Source organism: Colletes latitarsis, chromosome 5, assembly GCF_051014445.1.
Source record: "Colletes latitarsis isolate SP2378_abdomen chromosome 5, iyColLati1, whole genome shotgun sequence".
NCBI lineage: Eukaryota > Metazoa > Arthropoda > Insecta > Hymenoptera > Colletidae > Colletes > Colletes latitarsis.
The window spans coordinates 35520435-35547128 of NC_135138.1; the positions used below are offsets into that span (position 1 = coordinate 35520435).

At 38.9% G+C, this 26694-nt stretch overlaps 1 protein-coding gene across 5 annotated transcripts in view; it reads left to right on the plus strand.

Moving 5' to 3' along the window:
- Positions 1-23595, plus strand: part of LOC143342174 (membralin) — a 61031-nt gene extending 37436 nt beyond the window's left edge. For 4 of the 5 annotated variants that reach the window (XM_076765773.1, XM_076765770.1, XM_076765771.1 and 1 more), the window contains 3 exons: positions 14422-14521; positions 20879-21191; positions 22658-23595. In XM_076765773.1, coding sequence (XP_076621888.1) covers positions 14422-14521; positions 20879-21191; positions 22658-22872 — 628 coding nt within the window. In that variant the 3' untranslated portion in view covers positions 22873-23595. The remainder of the gene's footprint in view (positions 1-14421; positions 14522-20878; positions 21192-22657) is intronic. The other variant, XM_076765772.1, reaches the window with a different exon arrangement.
- The last annotated feature ends 3099 nt before the right edge of the window (positions 23596-26694 follow it).

Here is a 26694-nt window from a genome sequence, read left to right on the forward strand (position 1 = left end):
TCGCAATTATTATTATGTTGCAACAGTACCGGTGTATACGTTCGACGCGACGAAATCTTATAGCGTGTGCGGGGAGCCAGTGGTAAAGTAAAAAAAAGAAAAACTACAGGCGTGACGTCAAAAGGAAGGAGGATAGGATAGCCATTAACAGACACTATAAGTGCAAAAGCGGATTGCAAATCTACCGTGGCGGAGTTTCGTGATGTTTCGTTGGTACGCGATTCGTCTCTCATCATCTCGTTCATATTTTTATCACGTCTATTTCCACCCGCCCGTTGAGATTCTATGTACGTACACATGCGTTGTCCCTTCCCTACCTGGGAACTGTGGCGTCGGATCGCGTTTCTGTTGCGAGCGTACGCATCATATAGGTATTCATTTGTGTACCTGAAATTCCAGCAAATCCTCGGGAATCTGGTTCGCTGCGCAAAAGGCACGCAACGACGTATTCGCTCGATCGCAGAACAAACGTTCGCCACCCCGTCGGTTCATGCATGGACAATTTCATTACCTGTATCGAGCCTCGGTGATGCTGCCGGTGGTTGTGATGGCGGAAAGAGAGGGGGAAGAGGGAGGGAGGGGGATCCGTGTGGGTGGTTCGACCAGAGGGCTCGGTTGGCGAGCGCGACGACGTGTGCAGGCGAAACTACACTATTAAATGGTGTCCTGACGGGCGCCAGTTAGGTGCACCGGGGTATGGCCCATTCTCATCGTGTCACTACGAATCTATTTGCATAGTAATGGCGCCGTGCTTCCCCGTCGTCTACCCTCTCCTTCCACCACGTCGCCGTTTAACGTATAAATACTGATACGGAAGGCTACGGCTCGACGGAAGTCTTCCTCTTTCTTCATCTTGGCAGATCTGGATCGAATGTTCCTCGAATTGGGATAGGGTGTCCGATCGACTGTGAATTCAGCCGAGTAACTTCATTCGCACGATTTTCTCGACGCGTTACAATTGGCGTGTGTGTTTCTGCATTCCCATCTGACGATAGAGTGTAACGAAGACGCGCCTTTGCTCGATACGCGTGGTTTGGTGGTGGGGCGCGGCTGACCTCACCAAACCTCGCGTTGAGCGACTCTATTTCGCTACGGATCCGTGATCGTGTCAACATCACCGTCAAAGGCAAGGAAAAGACTCGTCGAAAGGCTTCGACATACCTGGGAAAGGATCTATCGTCACAGGTAGCTTCAGATTCAGCTACGTGACCTTTTCTCCAGTAATCGAGGCCACTGCCCACCACCTTCTTCTTAAAGAAAGTAAAACCATTTTTATTTCGGAAGCCAAGCAATAAATTCAGCCTCCCGGTTCTTTTCACCGTCTCGAATAATATTACAAGAGCAATTCTCGAAACTTGGTCGCAATGTAAACGATCGATTTATCAATATTTTGAGCATGCACTGTCGGCCATTGATGGAAACGTTCACAATTTTTGAACTGCTCTAACTTGGTAAAATATAGTCGCAGGACGAACCGTATAGTTTCATATCCTTAAACTGTATTACACAAAGCAATGGGTATTTTTGCATGGAATTTCTTATACGAATTTATTTGATGAGAAGAGATACTCGACCTGTCTGCGTAATACTATTACCGTTATTGAATTTGTCAGTTTATTAAGAACGTATATTTTCTACGAGTTCGATAATAGTTTATGGAAATTCTGAACTATGCGAAGGAGCGTGGTGGTAGTATCAGGAGTTGCCTGTTATTTCGAGTATTCACTGAGATGCTGTTGAAAGCGATTTCCCAAGATAATGTGTACAGATGGAGGAGATACTGAATTGCTAGTAATTACTCCGATATGTTGATACAATTCTGTAATGATGAGAAATTCTGACCTTAAATAGTGTTTATTGTTTCGTTTGCACGGGCCAGTGAAACGATAGTGCGAGGAAATTACGAGCATATTTAAAAGTAAACAACAATCGAAATTATTATCTTACTGTCGTTTCATCGAGAGTGTTCAAACTGCCGTTGAAGCTTTGGGGCGAATTAAGTCAGCGAAGTTATACGTATAAATTCATTGCAAACATCAATCTTCGCGATAATTAGTATTTCATGGTAAGCTGGCACCAATTTTCCTCAGTTAGAGAACAATCGAGAATCGAACTTAAAGCTCGTTAGAGTAACGACTTACGATCCCCAATTATTCCTTATAATGCTAATTATCTCGTTCACCTTTAACTCCCTTGCGAAAATCTGCGATGCCGCGTACCGGAAATGTATCTTAAGACAGCGTTCGTGATAATTAGGAGCTTACTCGGAAAGCGTAAGACGATTACGACACAACGACGCCGTAGACGTCGACGATGAGTAGGGTAGAGTAGGAGGATGTCTGCTGCTTTCCATTAGAAGAATAATAAACTATTACTGATACCTACTGCTTCCTAGGAAACAGGCAACTTTATCCGTCCCTCTCGTGGATCGCGAAAACAGGGTGGTCGCAAAAGGGTTGCACGTTCAGGAATGGTTGGGTAACAGAAAACTGCCGTAATGGAGGTTAATTACGAAGGGATGATTGCGGAGAGGGAAGATCGGTGGAAGTAAAGGGAGCATTGAAGGTTTTTTCCTTCGTCTCGCTCTCTTACCGTCGTTTCTTTCCTCGTCCACTCTCATTTTTTCAATTTCATCCCCTCTCTCGTTGGCACTTCTCGTAGCCCTTTTAAAGTTCTGCGAAGTCTTGGCTCGGTTGCCAGGGTACGGTCACATCGAGAGGGTCGAAGCTTCCTTCAATTATAAGAATCCGGTTGTCTTCTGCCCTTTAATTCTGTTCATTTTCGGGCCCTTGGATCCCGTTGACAGCTGCACGACACTGTTTTATCGAATTTCTCATTCGTTGCTTGTTTAATAACTTTTAAATTGGATATAGTTCATTATTAGACTTCGTTTTGTAAGTTATTAATGATAGATGCAAGCAATGAGAAAGGAACTTTATATAAATGAATGTGGTTGAGCCTCATAATGGTACGGTTAAATGCATTGCTTGTGTTATTATATTACTTTTAACTCTCAAATGTAAAGTTATTACATAAGTTCTTTCTGTTCATTTTCATCTCGCTACAAACAGAATATCCTTCCAGTAACAGTTTGCAGATAATTACATAGATCATTTTACAAGAAGCACCGAGTACAAAATTGTAGCTTTCGACCAACGATGCACGGTAAATTTTGCCTCGTGCTATTAATCAACGCGTATGCATTTACGCGTGCGTATTACATGGCTCGTTCACTCGTACGTCCAACAACAATTATTTCATCGTATTATAAAATGCGCAAGAGGATCCATTCTTAGTAAATGCGGTAAATGTAAACAAAAAAGATCAACGTTAATTGATAGTGAGAGCAATTTAAAAAAAGAAATTTCAGATATAATTTTTAGTCGAGCACCTCAATGTTTATGATGATAATTACTTAGTAGATAGTCACTTATAAAATAGTAACAGCGTAAGAAAAAAGAAACTGAGGAAAAGGCATGACGCGTCCTCTAATTCTGTTTCTTTTCTCTCGTATCAGCGACTCAAGACCCTTATCGAGGTGGATTTAAAGTGCACGGCGCGATTTCACATTTTGAACGCGATCAGGCGTGATTCCTCATAATTGGTAACGTTCAACCCTCCCACCCTTGCTCGAATATCTCACGGTTCTCTGGCTGCTGGCAAGTTTCTCTCGTTTCCCGTTTCTCTCCCTCTTTCCCGAACCTTAACATCCAGAGGTCCTGGCACGAAGATATGCAGGATACCTCAGAAGTGACGTTACCATGGAATCCGATCATTGTGATAGATCGATAAAATCCTCGTTACTTTACGGACTTCTTGCGTAATTGAGACGCTTCGTAGATTCGTAATTTAGTATCTATTTATAGTAGTTAATGATCGATGTTCGTATTACATCTCTCTAGATTGGCAAAAAATGAATAAGAAAAAACTGTACATTATCCGCTGAAGTGATTAAATTTCTCGCGTTTTGTACGATTGAGTTATTTCTCACTTGTCAGCAATCATATTTCTTGCTTGCCCGATCTCCCATCGCGATGGTAACGATTACAATAGATTTCCAATCTAATTGGCATTGTATGTCGACGTTGTGGCGTTTGATGTAGCAATATATTAATTGTCATTTATTATATTTGTTTAGCGTCAAATCTGTTTGACTCTTTATCCAGTTCTGTTACAAGCATTGGACTGTTGCAATAAAAAATATATCATTTTTAACTAACTATGGAAATCTACTACGGTCTAATAAATACCAATTGTTGACATTGATTTCATATTATTTTTCTTTTTGGTATTTCTAAGTAGAAACTGAGTAAACGCGTAACATGTATGGAGGAACAAAGGTTCAGAAATATCCTTCTATGTTTTTTTATGCTCGTACACCGCAGATTTAAAATACATTACAGATAATGAACTGGCCGTAAGGGTAAACATTCTTAATACTTTTTTTTCGATTGAGTTTGAATTTCTGTCGGAACAAGTTTTACGAACCGAAGAGGCGTCGGTGTGCGTCGAGGTGGAAATGGATGATCTCTGCAAGTTAATTTGTAACTTGAGCATTCCGTCAGGGGGATTGGGGTGGTTTCTGGAACTGGTTGACAGGGTGGAAGCAGGGTACACGGTACCTTGGGGTTGTTTGTTGCGCTAATGTCTAATTAGTGGAGTGGTATCGTGTCGCAACGAAAGCCGTTGTCGACTCTGTTCCTTCGTTGTACCGTCATGAACGTACTTTGCGTTACAAATTCTGCAGGATGAGCTGCGTTCTTTCCTTCTTTTTCTTAGTATTTTTCGAAGAACGTGTATTTTTACTGAGGCACAGAATCAGTTTCTATCTTTCGTTTACGTTCTGATAAAATAATATCGACGGATCAATTAACTCTTTTTTAAATCGATTTCGTCCAGGTTTAATGTCTTTAATATATCATTTATATATTAATAAATTAGTTGAAGTTAATCTTCTGTAGTCCCAATCGAAGACCTTGGAATGTGACTCTATTTTTTATTTTTTTAAAATCACTTTATGATTTTTGATCACTGACCAGATACTGTGTTCATAAAAATATGTCGAGGGTTTTATTAGAAGAATTGCTGCAATTTCCTGTTAAAGATAAGAAGCGGTTATTGTCATCCAGTTTGACGGTAAAAGTGTTTGTTGCACGATGTTATATCGATTTTATATATCACGTAGTAGGCGTCGTATAACGATAAGAGAAGGTCTGGAAGTACGACGTAATGTACCGACCTTGTCATTCAATATACCATCTAGCGATCAGCATTTTTCAACGCATTTAGACGACCAAATGTGCCATGAAAGCTCGCCAATAAGAACATTCACTTATTTTATATTATTCAGGAGGTTCCAATAAAGTGCTACTTTAAGATTCACTTTTTACTAGGGCCGGGGAAAATTTGAAATAGATTGAAACTAAATTATTTACAAAAGCAGAGAAATACTTAAAATACTCTTTAAGTCTTCAAGAGAATTAAATTTTATGATATTAGAAATGAAATTATTAAATAACTCGCTTCATGATATGGACGTAAAAAAATTCTCTTTAATTTATTCGTTGTTACACTAGAATTTTCAACAATCTAAGAATACTGTATAATATGTTTCTTCGTGTAAAACACTCCGTATATATATTGGCCATTGAAAACTCAACGTGAATCGACTTTAAAAGCGGACGCGTTAAATTCGTTCAGATGTTCGGAAGTATTTACAATCGTTTTTAAGAGGACATGGAAACTCGCCCAATTGAGACCATTGGCGGTTTGCACGAGCAGCTTGCCAATAGCTAGCGATCTCTTAAACTCTGATTCAACCACGCCTGGTCGTTGCAAAGTGGTCACTGCAGTGACTACAAAGACGCGTTTTATCGCTCCGCCGCGATCGTCTCAGGAAAATAAGCAATTTTACCTTTATTCGGGTATGTCGAAATCGATCTGCGCGAATCTGTGATTACAGAACAGTTTGTCCGTGTTTCTATTCGAAAAAAACTGAGTCTGAACAGCTTTAAAAGTGTCAAATACTACGTGGCTAGTTAAAAGTAAATTGTTCGTAAATTACGAAACGTGTACATTTGATTTTTGAAGAAGATGCTTCGATCGGTGGAATGAACGCGTGACCGCAAAGTTTCTCGACATGGTACGATGAAATATTAACGATATACCGCTCGGTTATCGGATCATCGTATCGTCGGTCTTCCCGAATTTGCTTTGCGACTGTTACGAGTTCGTAAATGCGCGAGGGAGTGCTCGTTCCCAGGCAATCAATATGATCCTCTGGGACAGTTAATTACCATCTCGTACATTTTAGAGAAAGTTTTGAGTTCCGTGACTCGCTTACACGATGCTCAGCGCGGTATTTCCTATGTCCATTTCGATCCGATCAATTTTAATGCTACTTTAAACGCACCAAAGTTGTTTGCTCCTAAGTTCATACGATTGGCCGAGATCTCGAGCAAGTACTTTAAACGACGAGTAATTAAGGCTTAATTGTTGTAATTACGGTTCGACCAAAGAACCACCAGATTGAACGAATCCGTGCTTTCTCGCTTCCTTATTCTGATAAACGTGAATAATACTGCGTTCGAAAACTACTGAAATTTTCTTATTTTAATTTAATTTAGTTTAGTAAAGACAGTAGATTTTGAAATGTCTAATTTATTAGAGATTTTACCTGAGTATAGTGATTAGAATCCACTGAGGAACGGATAGATATCGAAGGGATTATTTTGTGTTTTTAAATTCACGAGATATAATATTCGTACTTCGCTATGTGCATCTTATTCATGGGTTGAGATTCATCTCGTGAACCATTGTCATGGATCAAATAAGTAGCACGTGTGAATTCGCATTCCAGGACGTTCCATTGGATCTCATTTCCAAGTCTAAGAAATAGTACCTCCATTCTTTGCTGAGATTACTACATTCGTGCATTTACGTCTGAACAAAAGGTTTTCTAATTTTACGGGGTCAAGGAACAACTTTTCCAATATTTGTTGATTTTCTACATATTCTTCATTAAAATACGCGTCGTTTGCTTTTTTAAACATTAAAATCCTTCAATCCGTTCAGAAGTTATGACGTTTTGAACATGCACATGAATTTTCAGTAGAACGTCTAAACGATTGGTCAGACATGACATTTTCGGTAATGAATTTTTTTCTCAAAACTGAGTAGGATTTCGGGGGTATGTCTATTGACCAAGAATGATTGTAATTGACCCCTCTACCTAAAAATAATTTTTTTAGAACGATTTGAAATTTTTTTTTTTCTCGAAAAATTTCACACCTACTCGAATTTTTTTCTCGAAATTGCGTGGGATTTCGGGGGTATGTCTATTCACCAAAAATGCTTGTAATTGACCCCTCTACCTGAAAATAATTTTTTTCGTCGAAAAATTTAGGCACCTACCCCCTGTCGATTTATTCAAAATTCATTAAAAAACAACTTTTTCAATATTCTTAAAATTTCTACATATTTTACATAATGCATACAGAATCGAGTGTTAGAAAAATATTAATATTAAATTAGAATTTCGATTTATGTAATAACATAGAAATAATTAATATTTAATGTTAGGGACGAAAACGTATAAACTAGCGATACATGTAATTTTGACAACTCTTGCTACAATATAGCGTGGTCGTTATCGTTGTTGGTATTTTCTCCGCGTTCAGGCCCGTGCTGTAACAGTCAGTATCGTAGACTGCGGTAATCCCGTAGATTCTTGCAGAATAATCAACAATTTTCGCGTTCTATTCTGTATTATTAGAGCGGTGGACCTTGTATATAACTGATATAATACGGAGGGGTGCATTAAAGGCCGCATAAACCTGCCAACCGTACAATAACCGGCACGAGCTTTATATGATTCCTCTCTGTACCACTTCTTCTTTTCTTCGTCCCTCTCTTTCGAACATTCCGAGCGTGGTCGTAGGTGGCCCACACGTGGTATCGCATGATTAATGATTACCACTGGTACGTTACTTGCTCGACACTCTCGAAAGAGATCATTTTATCACGCTCAACGGATTTCGATGGAGTCGGCTGGTTTTAACAGCTCCCCAGAAGCATCTCTAGGATATTCTCTCTCTTCTTTTGTACCTTCGAGACACAGGTCATATAGTAAAATCTAAAGTTCAAATGGTATTTAAATGGCTTCTCATTGTTCTTGAGTAGTGATTATATTCACATAATAAATAAAAGTGCTCAATATTTAACTTATTTACACAGTAAAATATTCCTATTAGTACGAAGTAGATGCAAATACTCATTTTCTTTAAATCGTAGGAGATTGAAAAGATATTCGCGCAATAAGGAACGAATCAGGCTTTTAAGTATTAATGTAGTTATCGAAGAATCGAATCAGCACACAACACGCTCAGGTTGATCTTTACTTTTTTAAAGTATAACGTGCACGCGATACGAAGAGCAAAATAAAAAGTGTCGTTGGGCAAACAATACGAACAGTTTTGCGTATCCGTGACGGGTCACGGCGCGAGATTCTGTAAATACATTATCCAGATTTGCTATCCGTCTCAACGTCGAAAAATCTGTGGTATACAAAGAGCTTTGCCACGTGGTACGATCCCACGACGTATCTCTCCTTTTTCTCTAAACCTCTCCTTTCAAAAATTTTCCTATCCTTCTCGATCTCCTTTTTCCAATGTTACTTCCATAAACTCTCTTATGTATTTATCCACGGCCCTTTTGGCGCTCGGTCCCGTGTGTTTGCGTCGATATTATTTCATTTTCCGCTAGTCCAGGCCACCCCTTGTAGACGTTGTGGGGGACAACTTTTCATTGGGTCGCAAGGGGCGTGTAACCTTATTTGCTGGTGCATGGCTGAAGTCATCTGCGTTATCCTGTCTGGATAGGAGTTGTATATACCGTTGTCGACGCCTGTATACAGGGTCTTCGTCCACCATATGTCAGAATTTAAGGGGCTGATGTTGGCCAAAATAAGAACAGTAATTTGTTAATTGAAACAAACATCCTATTCTTGATTTTCGTCTTATTTTGGTCTCTTGAGATATCGTTTTAATCGCATGAAAAATTAGTTTCGAAACGTCGAATGAAAGAAATAAAATAAAACGTGCGTATTCAGTTGGCGTTAAGATTCTGCCAAAGCGTTTCGAATCCAAGTGTAACTGGCGGAGCAGGGTAGAAAGGGGATGACATCGTGTTGCGCAATTGGAAATAACTGGTGATCACCGGCGGTATTAGGTTCATTTTGCGCGACTGACTTCCCATAAAACGAGAACCGTAAATAAGAGATTTTTTGAAAGACGTCCATCAATCCGACGCCAGGATTCTCTCCTCGTCGCTGTCATTGTCTCTCCTGGCGGTCAGACCGATATATTTTCCCAGCACTTGGAACTCCCCGTGAACAGGACACGTCACCTCCTCGAGAACACCCAGGTCTTCAAGCGACGTTTTCAGATATATTCCACCATCGGCCATATCCGTTCGGTCACGCTGAGTTCACTATATACGCGATCACATCCTTACACACACACACACACACACGCCGTGTACACCTACACGCGTGTCTATAAGCATAGATATAGGTACCGGGCAGGAGTTTCGTTTCATCCTACTTGTTGGGCAGGGTCCTTCGAGTGGCCAGAGTAAAGGACTTCTCCTTTTCTATCAAGTTCTCTCTCTCTCTCGCTCGGTTCCTCCTTATAGAAGCGAGAGGGGATTGTTTGCACTCTCTACCCTCTTCCTTCGGTGCCCCTTCTCCCTGGAGCCACTCTCCTTTCTCTGTTCCTTGAATCCTTAGCTCCTTCGGCCCGTCCACGCCCCACGGGATCCCGCCACCCCGTCGACCGAACCTCAGATTGCTTTTATACCGTGGATTGATTGACAATATACTTACGTTAGTCGAGTGGACCGTACAGTTATGGAGACGGCTACATCTCCATTGCCCCTCTCTCTCTTCTTCTTCTTCTTTCTCTTATTCCTCTTCTGCCTCTTCTCTTGGCCCTTGGCTCTACCTAATGCGATCCTCTTTCCTGTATCGGGCCACCGCTGCAGGATATTCCTCCTCCTTCACTTTTCCTCTGTTTTCGTTTTCCCTTACTTTTTTTCTTCGCTCCTACTAAGTGCACCATTTTCTGGTAATATACTGGACATAAGGAAAAAAAAGTGCTTGAACGTTGAGCGGGAGGACGCTTCGGGATATCGGTTTTGTCAGCCGAATACTCGCCTCGATTCGATCGTCCGCGTTACGCAACTCCGTCTTCTATCGCGGCTACGTTTATTTCGACGTTTGTTTACTTCTGTTTCTCAATTTATTCTAGGGTAGAGACGGAGTGAATTTAACGGAGAACGATACTCCGCTGTATTGGAACAAGAGTTTCGTACGATTTATATCTTATATATGAATATATACACCTATCATATCGTAAATCCTGTCGATCCGTTCGGCTACCATGAATTGTGTCCTCGGAGAAGGTGATCGAAAGACAAAGTATCCCCTGGCGGATCTATTTGTATTGCAACCCCTAAATCTCACCGACAAGGAAACGATGAACAGCAAATTGCAAATTTCGCTTTCCACCTTTGGCGTTGCGTACAATTTCAGTCAACGCGCGGAAAGAAATAGCGTAATTGTACCGTACGTGAATGTTTAATTTACGGCCCTGGTCGGTAATGCCAGTCGCGGGAGGGATTTCGTGGACGAGACCGGAAGTTGGGAACTTGTAAAAATCTTGCTTAAAGTCCAAGCGTATCCTTCGCGATCCGAGAGAGGGGCAGCACTATTCAGTGAATTCAGAATGCGTTTGGAGAGTCTCCAGTCCCCTCTTTACCTTTTCCATTCTCGGGAAAGACCTATGAATCGTCGTCGGATGGTTGTGGTTCCCTGAGCGTGGGACACTTTAGACGCTATGTCTCCGGAATACGTAACTGGGGATTTTGAACGTGCATTCTTCCTCATCTTTCTTCCTTCTGCACTCTATCGCCCTGTCTTTATAGGTACTTACCACTTTTTTCGATGCTTGCGTTAAAATCGAATTATCAAACTGTTATACGAACGTTGGATTTATCGTGGTTCCCCGAAATCCACTCTTGTCTGACCAAGCATGGACGTTTCTACTAGGCAGCATTACTACTTTAATCGTACCTCTGTGATTTTGGAGTCCTTTAATCCGTTGATCGTCGAACATATTTTATAAAACTTCCTTTGAAAATTGCTGTATTATAAGCTATATTATTTATACATAAATCGAAATAAAGGGACTCTGTTCGAAAACGAGAAAATATTTAAGTAATCAATAATGTGATTTCTTCTTTTCACCAATTTACTTCCCAAAAGCAAATTTTAAATTAAAAGACGCCGTGGTAATAATCTATTTGTTATATTTTACTAGTTCTTTAAGTAAACAAAATTATGAATAATAAATTCACGTGTATCGGATGGGGTGATTGATACTTTTTACTTGTAAATATTTCATCGTTTACATTTTTTAAATTCCCACTTGCTTCGGTATAGTAAACATCGTGTAGATACAATAGTTTTCTTTTACGCGCACAAGAAGCTATAAAGGATAGATTTATTACATGCAGTTGCCTAAACTATCTTTGGCCTGATCAAAGCTCGTCTCGATCTACTAGATGCGAGCGTAACACGTATACTATACCGAAAACGGAATAGACCGGACGCCTAAACTGCATTTTACGACTAGCAGGATCGTAAAACGTAATGCAGAAGCGCTTTTGGACCGTTGCTCAACGTACATAAATTCGCACTGTGTAAGATTTCGGGCGTGTTATGTGTTTAGGGCAGAATCGTTTACGGAGAAGCAACATCCTCGTAATTTAAGCGACGATTGTGAATGTAATTTTAGCTACGATACGATTCTATTTATTAATACCAAACTAGAATGCTCGTTATTAGTTTCTTGGTCATTCAGATGTTTGTAAATATTAAGATTGTCAATATTAAAACAGTTATTGTAACAAATAATAATTCGAATCACAACTGTTATTAAATGAAAGTATTTATAAAACTAATATATGTAATATATTGTAGTGGTATATAATGTTGCAGCCTTTTGAATTCATTCAAGTTCTACTCTGATTTTATATTAGAAAATATAGAATATTAGAGTACAGAATAACAAATGTTGATTCTATAAATATCGATTCGAACATTAACCGTAGTAATTAATTTTGTAACAATGCAAGGGTTGTTTTACTGCTGTCGGTCTTCCTGACATCGTTTTGCATAGAATTAATAAGAGCTGTTTAAATTGAATGCTTTTAATATTCATACGCAACGTCAAATATAATTATACATGAGTCTCCACGGTTATGTTCAATATGTAAAGTTTGTTATTTCAATATTAAATTCATCGTATCTTTCTTTTTCATGTTTTAATTACGAACTAGAAATAATATTTTAGAAATTAGAGAACTTGGGATATTTGTTTAGCCTCTAAACTGGCCATTATCATTTATCAGGAGTACATTCTTCTTCTTAAAAGGGTTAATGAAGATTTTGTAAGGAAATTTAGCGGCGTGTGACGCAAATATACCTTCTCTCGTATTTAATAGGAAATTTGTAGCTTCGTTCGCGGCGTGCTCGAAAGTTAAATGAAAGAAAGTTTCGCCATATACTTTAGGAAATTAGTCACCTTGCTTATCGAGGGGATACACAATATCCATTTTTCCGCTATTCTCCCGGTCTTCCCTGCCCAACCACAATTTCCTCACTTAAGGGTGGCGTTGCAGTCTGAACTCCACCCTGATCCGCAAATATTGGCAACCCCGTAACAGCTACTCGTAAAAATCACTTGATTACAACCCCACCCTTATCACCTTAAAGGTCCCCATAAGATGAGGCTAAAAGTAAAAAAAAAGAAGTCATCTTACGACTTTTTTTATGTTCATTGAGTAAAACTCGGAATTTGGCATGACGGAAGTTCGTGCAGCCTCTGTTCTTTTTGTTATGAAGTTTAATGTTGTACACCGTAACTTCGTAGTTCATTTACATTGTAATTTTAATGGCTTTGTTACAATAACACGAACTCCTTTGTTTCTGTTAACATGCAATTTTAAAGATTGACTTTTTAAAAGATTCTGCTGAATTTTGGATCAAGATTTTATCGAAAATTTCGACATATTTTATGATTCAACGATGTTTTCGAAGGTTTACAAGGGTTTCTGCGAAGTTTTTCAACTTGGAGCTCGGCGAGTATAGTTTTATATTCTTACTCGTTTTCAAAATGACTGTCCGTGTATTTCGTGGCGAACGTGTTTACCGTGGAAGTATTTTAAATTTATCTGGAATGTTGAATTTATTGTTGAAACAATTTAAATTTAAAAATCCTTTGGAACGCAGCTAAAATATGTCGACAAATTGCAATACTTAGAACAACGGAGAAGAGATTATTGTAGAACAGGGTGTTAATAATAAAATCCCATTAATATCAGATGCAACGTTTTTCTATTCGTACTGAAGAACAAAATTATGGCGGTGCTCGTGTCACAATAGAACATAAAACTTGTTTTTATAGAACAAAGGGCAGTTTAAACTCAATATTGACTTTATTTTACGCTTCAGGTTAACAAATAAAAATATTGTATTTGTCGTAACTCGATTTCCCGTTTGAAATAATATTTTAGTCGAATTATAATTTTAAATAGTATTTCAAATTTTACCCATCTCTTGAACGTTACTTTTAGCAGTTCAGGGCAATGATTACGAAGGGAAATCTTTGCGACTTTGTTCATCAAACGAGGCGGCACGAAATACCGTAACAAGTAATTAAGTTAGAAGGAGATTAAGAGATAAACTGTTTCTACGTTTTATTTACCATAAAGCGGAGGAGGATTAATTCTTGCCACGATGAGAGGAAGTTTCATGATTTTTCGAGACACGGAATCGGAAAGTTTCGCCGGTTTAAAAATGTTTCATTACGCCGTAAATGTGGCCGACATGCTGTTATTTTTAACGACTTGCAAACGTTGTAATAAATTGAAACAAACAAGACACCCGAAAGAAACCATTATAACTTTAAATTGGTAGTTTACTAAAAATTTGAATCGTTCCTTGATAGACAGTTTTAATTCTCGATATTTTTAACACAGCCTTAACAGCAATACATAATTTCAAATGCATAATTTAGGAAAACTCGTTTTTTTTCGAACAAATTGAAGACAAAGATTTATTTCAAATATTGTATCTTAAGCGTGGCATTCTATATAATTTTTAATGATGTTACATGTAATACCCCAGCCTCGATATTTTAATAGGTAGGAATCTGGTACGATCTGATCGATAATGAGTCCATGTTGTTGCATGGCTGCCAATGTACTGTAAATACCGAGGAGTTGTGTAATCTGTCAAGTAACATTGTTGTTGCTGCATTTTAATTTTATTACTGACGAAGTAATTATTTTTTGTTTCAGGTTCTTCTATTTGTACCACTTTTCATTCTACGCTTACCATTACCGATTTAATGGGCAGTACAGCAGTCTGGCGCTCGTCACATCTTGGCTGTTCATACAGGTAAGAACTTTTTATCAAACAATCGTGTGATTGGAATTCTTTTTTCAGTTGGTCAGTCGTCAAGGAATTAGATTTCTCAATATTGTACTGTTTTCCAATTGACCAGTATTTTAGTTTAGATAACTGAATATCACTAATGAAATGACTATTATATTCAGCTACAATTTACTAATAATTTTTCTGGTTTGTGATATTCCCGGATTTTATTTGAGTTTATACATAAATTATGGAAGAGAAAACCTAGAAGATTTAGGTATACAGTGGATAATTTATTTATCGATTTAATTCGATTTCCGGAATTTACAGCGCAGGAAATTCTATTGTTTCGACGGTAAAAACATTCGGAGCTAAGTAATTTGTAAGACAAACACGTTTGCAGCCCTTTGGAGAATTCCTTAGGAACGATGTCGGAAATGATCGATGTGTAAGCGAAACGCAAAAGGGGAAAGATACGATGTGACATAATTTCGAAACGTATGTCCATTGTTTGAGGAGAGTTCTTTGATAAGCGTTGGCTACCACGCGCGTTAACTTCGCCTGAACATATTTATTCTCCGCTCAAGTATTCTCAAGTAGGTCGCAAAGTATTCCTGATTAATGCCCGTTTTCAGCACGAACGAACAACTGTTCTCGCGCAAACTTTTGTATTCCCGAAGGAGTGCTTACACGAAGGACAATTATTTCGCCATTCGCAATGGCTGCCCGTGCCTTAATCCCGAAACATTTTATCTAAGTACGCGTTTGCGAGAACGTCTCCTTCCGAACGAAATATTCGCGCATTATTCTTCCTGGCAACAACCGGCTCTGTTTATTGTTAAACAGAAACTTCCACGACTGTGCTCCGCAGGCACAACCAGTGATAATCCTCGTGTCAATAACCGAGTATCCTCTTCATTATGCAGAAATAAAATTAAGTAGCAAGATTAGTCGATTGAATTTGAATTATAAAATTATTGGAATAGTCGTCGAAAGCTATGAGAACGATGAACAAGATACTTTGGTCGATGTTCTCACCTCTCAAACAGTGTACTGTTTTAGAAATGTATTTAGAACCTTGTATTACATTTTCGAATAACAAGTTATATCGGAATTCCTACGTCAGTGTTAAATCATTGTTTCGTTAGAGCGTCCGCGTAATTTTGGCGCTGGTCCTGCATACACTCAACATTTCGATGTAGTTAGGACACGTTCATAGTACTCGAGAGTTTGGAAGTTCTACGGAAATGTAGAGTTATTCAAGGAGTTCAATTCAGGAGTTCGACAAGTACGCAAAGTTTAAAGAGTTCCGTTCACAGGAGGTTATAATGCTCCGGAGTTTATAACTTTCCTACGGTTCAAGAGTACGAATGTAAAGTGCTGGCGAAGAAAAATTAGTAACTTCTCATATAGTCTTGGCGAACTTGTGATCAACGCGCGATAGCATCGTCACATTCGTAAAAAAGACAGAGTTCGTTATGGTAGAAGACGATTCTCTGGAAAGTAAAAACTTCAACAAATTTGTGTAAGCTTCTCTGAATTGTACCCTTTGAATTATAAGAGGTATAAATTAAAACTTTATTACTCTAAATAGTTAAAAAAAGAAATGATTTTAACAAATTTTATAGAGAATGAAATTTTCCATAGAAAAGTTAAATTTGTTGTACCTTATTTAATCAGCAATTAATAACACCGGTACAGAGCCTTATGGGTTTTCGAGAAAAGTCCATAATTGATTTTTCGATAACGAGTTTCTAAATTCAACGAGGTGAAACGAAAGGAGAATATTTTACAAGAGCGAGAGAGGGAGAGAGTGAGAGAGATCCTATTGGCTACCGGTGAAAAACCTGCTATTGACAGTGACGGTAGCGAATGAAGAGCAGGGAGTAGCCGTTGCTCTGCAGCAATGGGTCCACCATCGCTCAAACTTAAGTTGCGTAAACGCCACCAGGACAATGCACCTGACAGCTCAATCGATGAGAATAATTTAATGTCGACTCAGGATTTCAATGAGCGTACATAAATACCGTTCAATTGTAATTTCGTTGCATCAGACCCGCTCTGGACGTCTCTTGACAGCAGTAGCATTGTATTCTTAGAATATTCGAAATCTGCTAATAAGCCGTTTAACGTATCGCGAATTCGTACGAAAAGTAATTGTAATCACGTTCGAGTGGACCTTTAAAAATTACGAGACGAAGATACAGTTTTACATGGATGGATAAAATATGATAATGAAAGTTAAAATTCGAAGGGACTTTGGCACAACGTGCACACGTGTATTACGAGTCGCTGGAATTTTGCACGCAAAAATAAATTTTTCGCTGCGCCAATTATACGCTGGGTAATCTGATATGATAGCGTACTTTGATAATCCAATGAATCATAATTAGATCATCGCGATGAGCGTATTAACAGTTATTATTATAATGGCATTACAATAGGTAGCTGTTGGCGTTAATAACTACGTTCGATATGTGATGTATATATTTAGCGTGGAAAAATTGAATACCATTAAAGTGTAATGGAATGGCTAATTAGCCGATAAAAGATACGAATGCATAACAGATTAAACTGTAATGCGCGTGCACAGAAGGAATATCGTTTCATAACGTAGGTGCGTACTAAAAGTATGGATGTGCATTATACGCAACGCGAATATTTTCTATTTACACAAACGGACGACGAATTGTGAAGAAATGTCTATCGTAATTCGTCTATCGTAAATGTCTATCGAGTTCTGTTCGATTCTGTTGATAATAAATTCATCAAGAATTTTTATAACACATTCTCGATCATTTTCTAAAGTTCTGTGGTTCTTATTAGAGAATCTTATGTTCTACGTACTCTGTACCACGAGAAGAAGTGAGATAGAAAACGAAATTACAGAAATAGTTCTGGCTACATCATATATTTTCGGTAAAGAATTTTTTTCCCGAAAATGCGTAGGATTTCGGGGATATGTGTATTGACCAAAAAAGATTTTAATTGACCCCTCCAACTGAAAATAATTTTTTTAGAACGATTCGAAATTTTTTTTTTTCGCCGAAAAATTTAGACACCTATCCCCTGTCGATTTTCCTTAAAAATTCGTTTCTGATTTTTAGTAATTTTGTTTGATGCCGTATAGAAAAGTTGTGTAATACTTTTTTGTAGGTACCCATGGGCTCTACTTCAGAAGAAAGTTTCATTGAAATATATTCACTATTGCAGGAGTTATGGTTGTTTGAAGATTGAAGTATTTTTATGGGAGTTTTCTAACATTATGGTGTCAAGGAACAACTTTTCGAATATTTTTATAACTACTACATATTCTACACTAAAATACGCGTTGTTTGCTTTTTTGAAAATGGAAATCCTTCACTCCGTTCAGAAGTTATGACGTTTTAAAGATGCGGACGAAATTTCAGTGAAACATATCAATGGTATGGTCAGACATTTATATTTTCGGTAATGAATTTTTTTCTCGAAAGTGCGTAGGAATTTGGGGGTATGTCTATTGACCAAAAATGATTGTAATTGACCCCGCTACCTGAAAATAATTTTTTTAGAACGATTTGAAATTTTTTTTTTACGCCAGAAAACTTAGGCACCTACCCCCTGTCGATTTTTTTTAAAAACTCGTTCTTAATTTTTAATAATTTTGTTTAACACACTACAGAAAAGTTGTTTAATACTTTTTTGTAGGTACTTATGAACTCTATTTTAGAAAAAAGTTTCATTGAAATATATTCACTATTGTAGAAGTTATGGCAGTTTGAAAATTAGACCCACTTCTATGGGGGTTTTCCTCATTTTTCGAGGTCAAGGATTAACTTTTCGATTATTTTTGTAATTTCTACATATTCTTCGCTAAAATACGCGTCGTTTGCTTTTTTAAACATTAAAATCGGCCAATCCATTCAGAAGTTATGATGTTTTAAAGATTTGTATGTAATTTTCGGGGTACATTTTCTGGCCATACATTATATTTTCGTTTAGGAATTTTTTCCTCGAAACTGAGTAGGATTTCGGGGGTATGTGTAATGGCCAAAAATGATTGTAATTGATCTCTGCAACCGAAAATAATTTTTCCAGAACGATTTGATATTGTTTTTTTTCGCTAAAAATTTAGGCACCTACTCCCTGTCGATTTTATTATAAACATTCCGGATACTCGAAACTCTACCGTAACATGGTTTTGGCCTTTTAACCTGGAATGGTGGAGATTCTAAATATATTATATGAAAATATATTATATTTTTGTCAGATAGTTATTTTGCTCCGGTTGGATCTAATTTTCCTCAGTTGTATTCAATAACCGGAAAATACGGTAAGCCTGGTCGCCGCGAATTTCGACAATATTCCTCGGATGGGAAATTAAGTTACTCGGTCCTGGACCAGTTACGATTAACATCTGCCGATAGTTAAGCGTGGTTTGTTAACAAGAGCAACCTGGCGGCGACGATCGACAATTATTTTCTGGGAACGAGTTTACGAATAGAGCGAACCGCTGGAAAATTCAAAAACCCGGAGGGCAACAAGACACGACTGGGTAAATCGGATCGTTTTGATTCCTGGCGCTCCCGCCTCCCCCTTTCCCGCCCTATCTATCTATCCCTCCATCTCGTTCCTTTTCTGTATAGGTCAAAGTTCAGGCGATTAGCCCCGCGGCGTGATTATATGCCGGCCGATATCGATGTCATCGGCGTTGATTATCCAGCAAACGAAAATCCGATTTCCTCGGTAACCTGCTTTCACCCTAACCATCGTTTTAACTCGGGCTTATTTTTTTTTTTCTCCTTCCGCATAGCGAACCTATCTCGTACCTCGTCGCGTTCCCCCGTTCCTGCAACCCAGCACCGATCCCAGCTTTTGCCTCAGAGTCGTCTTCTTTTTCTGAAACGATACAGATTCGTTCCGTTATACCCGACGAATCACCGTGGATACCATTTCCTTCATGTCGACGACAGGTGCTCGGTCTCGAGATATCTATTTTCCATATTCAGCCACTCTTTTCCCTTCTTCTGACGTTCTCGAGCTATCGGTTTGCGTGTTTCATTTTGACGTTGTTTTTTTGTTTTTTTTTTTTTTGTATTTGTATCTTCGAGCTGGACTCTCCCTGTCTGATGCTCGCGACGACCAGAGTCAGGCAGCTTTCAGCGAGAACGTATCGATTGACATTGCTGTGAAAAGGAAAGGACGCTACACGAAAATCATATGTTTTTACCTCCCAGATTAATTTTTCTTTGAGTAGTTTCTTATTTTTCATTCATTTTAAAGTATATACTATTATCAATAACCAGAATTACACTTATCTAAGAAGCATTCGTCAAAGCTTAATCGAAATCGATTAATAAAAATTAATTATTACATAGTATCTAAAAATACTATTCCCTGGCAGTTGTGATTTTACTGTGTTAAGTTGCAATTCGCTCGGGTGGCTCGTATGACGGATTCGAGATTTTTAAAATAATTTCAGAAATGTTTTTATTTGTCTCGCGGCGACTGAAAATTATGCATACCCCGTACGCAGGTGTAGAATGTTTGCAACTACTGTGAATAAGGGTATTGCTATCGGTAGCGTGCTCTGAAGGGTAGCGAAGGGGAAGAGAGAAAGAGAGAGAGCGACAGAGGGAGAGACAGATTGGCGCAGGGATTCCGAAGAGTACGAAGAGAACGAGAGAATCGGTATAGAACAAATTTGGCGAATTTCCATATAAATTTGTTGGTCACGAGCGACGTACACATAGTTCCCAGAAACAAGCGATATCGTGAGCCCATATACACCAGTCTGTGCTAGGTACTAACACCTTCAATGGTGGCAGAAGTGGCTACTACTAACTCGCGAGCCGAACGAGTGCAGCCATTTCAAACTTGCGACAAATCAGAACTACTTTCGACGCTGTTATTAGTCGAACTACGTATAATTTTTATACGAATCGATCGTCAAGTAATATAGAAAATCGTTAAATTTGTACTGACCTAACCCTTCCAGATCTGTAATTTAGATGGAATGTTCCGGTTAGATTTTGCGAAAATATTCATACGAATTGTTTCGTGTATGTTAAGTTAAAGTTAATTCATTTTTCATATAAAACCTTTTCGAATTGCATTCGATAGCGTTCGTGGCGATGACATGTTTTGACAGGTCATTATAATTGGCATTATCAGTTCATCAGGATTATTCGATGTTCTACGATATACGATATCCTTAACCCTGTCGGAACTCGTAGGTCTGACAAATATAATAATTTAAAATCATCATTTACTATTGCAGTTCATTTTTTAAGGTACTCTATTTATTTAAGTAAACAGTACGAGCGGTTAATTTATTATAAGACAACGAGAGTATGAATTATGGATAATTGACGATGAGTCGCGTTTCTGTTATGATTTCAGCACTCGATGCTATACTTCTTCCATCATTACGAGCTGCCTGTGATTCTGCGACAGGCACAATTACAAAACCTTCTGTTTCGTAACCATGGGCAGCCTCGCATGGCCGAACTATCGCCAGAATCTCAATCCTCTGAATTGACGCAGACATGGGAAGTATCGGTCGTTATGGCGTCTGGATCGACAGAAGAAGCGTCTTCGACGAGTTCAACAGTGCAGATTGCGTCGGAGTCGACCAATTCCGAGGGACAAGTCGCGGAAGAAGCCAGAGGCACGACGAACGATTCTCAGTCGAGCGAACAACAAAGTAACGAAGGTTTCTATATTATTCAATTTGAATTGACTAGTTTTTAATCGTTTTATATTTCTTTATCTAATTGTTTACGAGCCAGTGTCCATCTTCCAGCGCTCTCATTCATGCACATTTTCATGTTTGTACAACGCTAACAAATATCTCACCGATTTTATAGTTTTAAGCAATTAACTCAATAATTCAATTAAGTTTTTTTTTTTTTTTTTTGCTTATCGAGTGAGTTATGTACGTGTGATTTCTTCTTTTTTCAAAATTTTGAGAATAATGGTTGTTTTATTTTGTATATTTCTATTTTCTCTTGTTAAACGTTTCCACGAATACGATTGTTAGGATCGTTTACCAGATTTAGAAAATAACACGGTCCGTCCATTTATTTGAAAGTGACGCATTTCAAGTTGCGCGTTTGCACGTGAATTGTCTTTCGAGTTTTGAAAAGATACCCCACGATTTGAATCATTTTACAATGTTGAACGCGGACTTTGTAGATCTTGTGTCACCAACACTCGTCGCTCTAACGCGTCAGCGAATTGTTTGGCACGCGATACCTTTGAATCGCGTTTCAATTTGCACTGTCGAACTGGCACCGATTATTTTCCTCTGTTTTAATTTCATTTACCGTCGCTTTTGGTGATCTGAGCAATCGATAACCCCTTTAACGACTGAAACCGGTACGTCAAAGAATTTGGAGTGGCGATCTGCCCTCGATTCGAAAGCATTGTTGTTTGGAATAATATTTAGAGAGATCGTTTATCTAGCAGTTGTTTAAATGTCGGGATCGGAAGCTAGGAATACCGATTTGCGTAATTAAATTGGTAAAACGAAAACTAATAACGACAATCGTTTTATCATTATTTCTTTTTCCATCGAGTGCTTTTTATGTGAAGTGTCAAACTAACTGAACTGACATATTTATACCGAATCGATTGCATGTTCTTATCTAGTTATCTTTCACTGGCTGGAATAAATGTAAATGGCTCTATTCTATGCGATTTTAACGAATCTTTCGGCATTACTAATCACGAATGCATTCATTAGCACGTGTCACATTTATGACAAAGGAAGCATTAGCTATCAACCATTGTCACATCATAATACATTCAAAATATTCAGTTGATCTATTGCTTGTACACAATTGAAAGCATGCAGTGCACTGAATAAGATCAAAAATGGTGATCTCTGTCGAATGATTTCCTAACTGACAGTAGTAAACATCATAACGAAGCAAACAGAAATTTAATATTAAGGATACGCCAATATTTGACCAGCAACATACAACGATATCAGTGTGCTGGATCGTCAGAACGCATTATCTAGGGCATCATCCGTGCAATTTCATCTCCGTGGCCGTCGCCGATCGCTTCCTAATCGTCTGTTTCGTTTTGCTTGCACCTGTTCCCTTTGCTTTCTTGCTTGCGCATGTTCCTGGTTACTTTTAGCTAGTAGAAGCTGAACGTTACTTGGAATCTTAGCAACAGGGAGCCCAGCGGCGTCGAGCACGAGCACCGATACGACCACGGAAGCGAAATCAGCAGCGCCGACATCTGGTAGCGCTATTTCCTCTTCCGAGGTAGAAGACAATGGATCGCCCACAGATATTTCCATGTCGGAAGGCTTTGAAGTGATCGAGGCTACGCAAGCGACCCGGAAGGAAACGGCGTCCTATCAGGACAAGGAGGAACACTAAATGCCTTGAGCCCATGCCAGTTGCATAGCGGATAGCCTGGGAGAAGAGGTTGTCATTTCAGAGCGTCCCGGAGCTGAAAAACCTGGAGGATCCCAGACAATTTGGACACGGACTGTATCGTTCACTGTGGATCATACAGGGGCAAATAAAACGTTTATTTTATAACGTATCGATATCGAAAGTCTGGGAAAGCTCGTCCATCGGCGGAGCAGCCTGAGACCTGGTGTGTCGGGTTTTAACGAGTAACCGGGGAACTGAAGATCGGTAGGGATGAAACGAGATAAGTAACTGGATTTCATCGTGCACGGGACCAGATAGCTAGGAAATACACTCCTACCAAGAGATTAACGTTTGCAATATCGTATTCCCGGGGTCAGAGAGAAAGACGATTACTTGGAAGGTGACGGAACGAGGTTTTCCGAGGCGGATTCTTTTTAACTGTTTGTAAAGGGGTTAGGGTAGATTTTACCGAGAATTTCTGACTTTCGTTTTGACCGGAAAATCGAGGAACGGGCTTTTCTTTAAAGCGCCGATCGCTTTGGCTCATCGAACATTCATACATCAGTAGCGCCGAATTTTAATGGTCCGAATGGGTAATGTAACCGAACAGGGTGGATGATTGATTTTCATGCATAAACAGTTTTTAGAACTGTCGAGTTTTAAACGGTATTGTACCTTTTACGTTTACCTCGAAATGGGACAGTTATATCTGGCGACATTGCACGAACGTAACAAATTGAAACTTCAGTATGTATCTTTTCTTTTCTCGCGTTGATTTCGCGAACAAAAGTCTCAGTACGAACAAAGAACTTTTCGGATTTCGTACTGCACTGATGAGGGTGACTTTTATGAAGTGGTCGATGCATAATGGGGGGGAGAAAACTGTACAAATTCAAGTGAACGGAAACATGACATATAGTGGTAAAAAAAAGGAAATTTGCAACGTAACCATGACTCGAAGAACGTGTGGAGATACTGTTCGTGCGAAGAAAATATAGATTACTATACGAATCCTTTATCAACGCAGATACGTAGACGATCATGCAATATTTCTATTTATCCCCTTCGTGTCTGCACATTTAAATGCAGCGAATATTTTTTCTTTTAAAAAAAAAAAAACAATAATGCAAATTGATCGCGCGAATAGAAGGATAACCCATGAAAGGTAAAAGTCCGTACGAATAGATTCTGAAGTCCAGAGATGATCGAGCGTCGGTTACTTCATAAGCGATTATGGTTTATTTATATATTTTATGTCGTAGATAGGTAATTGGTTAACGCGTACGATCATTGTTTGGTTCATCTTCGAGAATGCTCGGGAGATTCTAACTCCTGGTAGTCGAGCTAGCGTCGACCGTGACGAATCTTTGTATCGATAATGCCGTTTGTACAGAAACAACCGAGACTTAAGTCGCGCGATTCATTCATATCTCGCAGCAAGTTCTCCGACGTTATCCTTAGGCTTAATTAATTAAGTCGCTTAGTTGATAATCTCGCTCGTGGGAATTGTAGCGCGTTGGAGGTGTGTCGGCGTCGTGAACAAATTTCACAAGTTAACGATCAAAACGACGAGAGAGGCGGCAGGGAAACGGGGTAAGAGCGTGTACATTACGAGCGTCAGTGGAAACGGAAAATTCACCCGTAAACGTCGAGGTATCCCCGCTCACGTGTTATTATCTAAGGCTTTGATCGCTGATTATTGTAACATAAGTTTTACTGTACCATACGTCCGAGGGGAGGCGTTGTCGCAACGTCTCTCGCGTGTTTGTTCACCTACTTTTTTCTATATCGGTTATAAACGCGTTTCCGGTGGTAAATGCGAAACGCGCGACACGTCGAAATTAGATTTAAGAGGCAGCGACTCGTAGTGTAAGAATTAACTGGTGACAGAATTTGTTAAGAGATATTTACTGCACATATATTTATTCATTTGCTATCAGCGTTCTTCTATCGGCGTGCATCTGTTAGGTTGTCCAATAATTTCATATCATTAAACAAAATATTTATCCCTTTCTGTTTACGATCTCGTTACAACGTTTCGATTAGCTTTTGTATAACATCGTAGAAAATATTCCCGCGTTTCAGCACCGACGAACCAAACCAATTTTTTTAGTTAGCTTCGAAGGAGACAATAGAAATAGGTGGGCGTTAGATAAGCGTGTAATCGAGGAGTAAAGTGAATGTGGGAGAACCTTTCAACCAAGCTCTCGAATAGCTATTTTTGTCGTAGCTGCAACATGCGGTCGGGCGTTATCACGTTGAAGTATCACCCCACGTTGACGAATTGGGCTTTTCCGTTTAATGACATCGATCAATAGGCGAACTTGCTGGCTGTATAACTGGGCATTAATTGTTTGATTGTTCTCTATCAATTCGAAGTGATTATACGCTTCCAATACCACCAAATATTGCTTGTTCGTCGGGACTCGTGCGCTCCCTTCGTATCAGAGACACCATGTTTTGTGTCTAATAATAATCGTCTTTAAAAATGAACGATGCTGACAAATGTTACGACGAACAGTGAAACGAGAAACCCATCCTTCGAATTGTTGAACTCTTGCCATTCAGGTTAATTCGCGAGTTGCTTGACGAGGTTCCTTCAGAATTCAGTCTTCCAATCGATTTTTGTTTACAACGTGACTCGTCGAGGACATCGAAATTACCGGTTCTGGAAACGTGGTTTTCTCTCGAGTGGAATCTTCCCCGCGAACGACACATATGTTTCGCGTTTCGAGCAGCTTGGTACGCGGTGCAACCTCGATTAAACTCCAGAAGGTGTTGGAAACATTCGTGTTTAGCAACTTTGACGCTTTATGGGTTTAAATTTGCAACAAAATGGAAATGCAAATAAGGAAAATTTAAATAGAGGAACGCAGAAGCATTGTAATTGCGTACGAAGTCAACATTCGATCTCCGTTGGCTTGAATTGTTCATGAAACAAAAACGGTACGAATTTATTGGACGATCCAATGCATGCAAATCATATCGCGAGAAGTGTAAAGAAACGATAGACCGATCGTTGTTTTAAACGCCTTGAATTTGAATTTACAGATATTCGCCTGTGTAAAATATTTTCCTATATTTATGTCTTAAGTATCTTTTTGGTTGTACATATTACTGCATCAAATTATAATTACTACAATTGTACTATTACAGATCTTATCGATAGGTTACAAATAAACGTAAAGGTGTTGCAATTACTGTGAATTCGTGTACACGTCTCCCTTTTCTCTTTTAACGAAGCATCTCGTACCGAGTAAACAGATAAGTGACAAATTGAATTTCTAATCACGTAACTTACTTATGGATTGAAGGGCAACCCTATTCTCTTTTCAGCTTCCCTCGAAAATTCGCCTTTGAAGGAAGGACAGCTGTGTTTTTGAAGGTACTCAGAACTGTTTGAAAGGTGAGGCAAATAGATAAATTATAAACTATTCATTCTGCATGGTGTATTATTAAATAAGTTAAAATCAAATCTCATGATATTACAGTATAAGTAGATATGTATGTACATACGTGTGTTTCTTTATTAAGTGCGTATAATTCGAGAACGAGTAATTTCTTCTGAATAATTGCGGGGTTAAAGTTGATCTATAGTAAAGGTTATCACTACCGTTGGCTTACATTGTTCGATCCGTCGAATGCCTCCATCCGTGGAAGTCCCAGACGGAGGTCTCGGGTGAAACACGGAAAGTGTAAGATTTAAAAGAGATTCCCGTGAAATTGGAATTGATTGTTCAAACGGGACAGCGGGGTGAGCTCGGGATATAAGACGGAGGTTGAATTCTGTCGGAGACGCGGGCCCAGAAAGGGAGAAGCGTA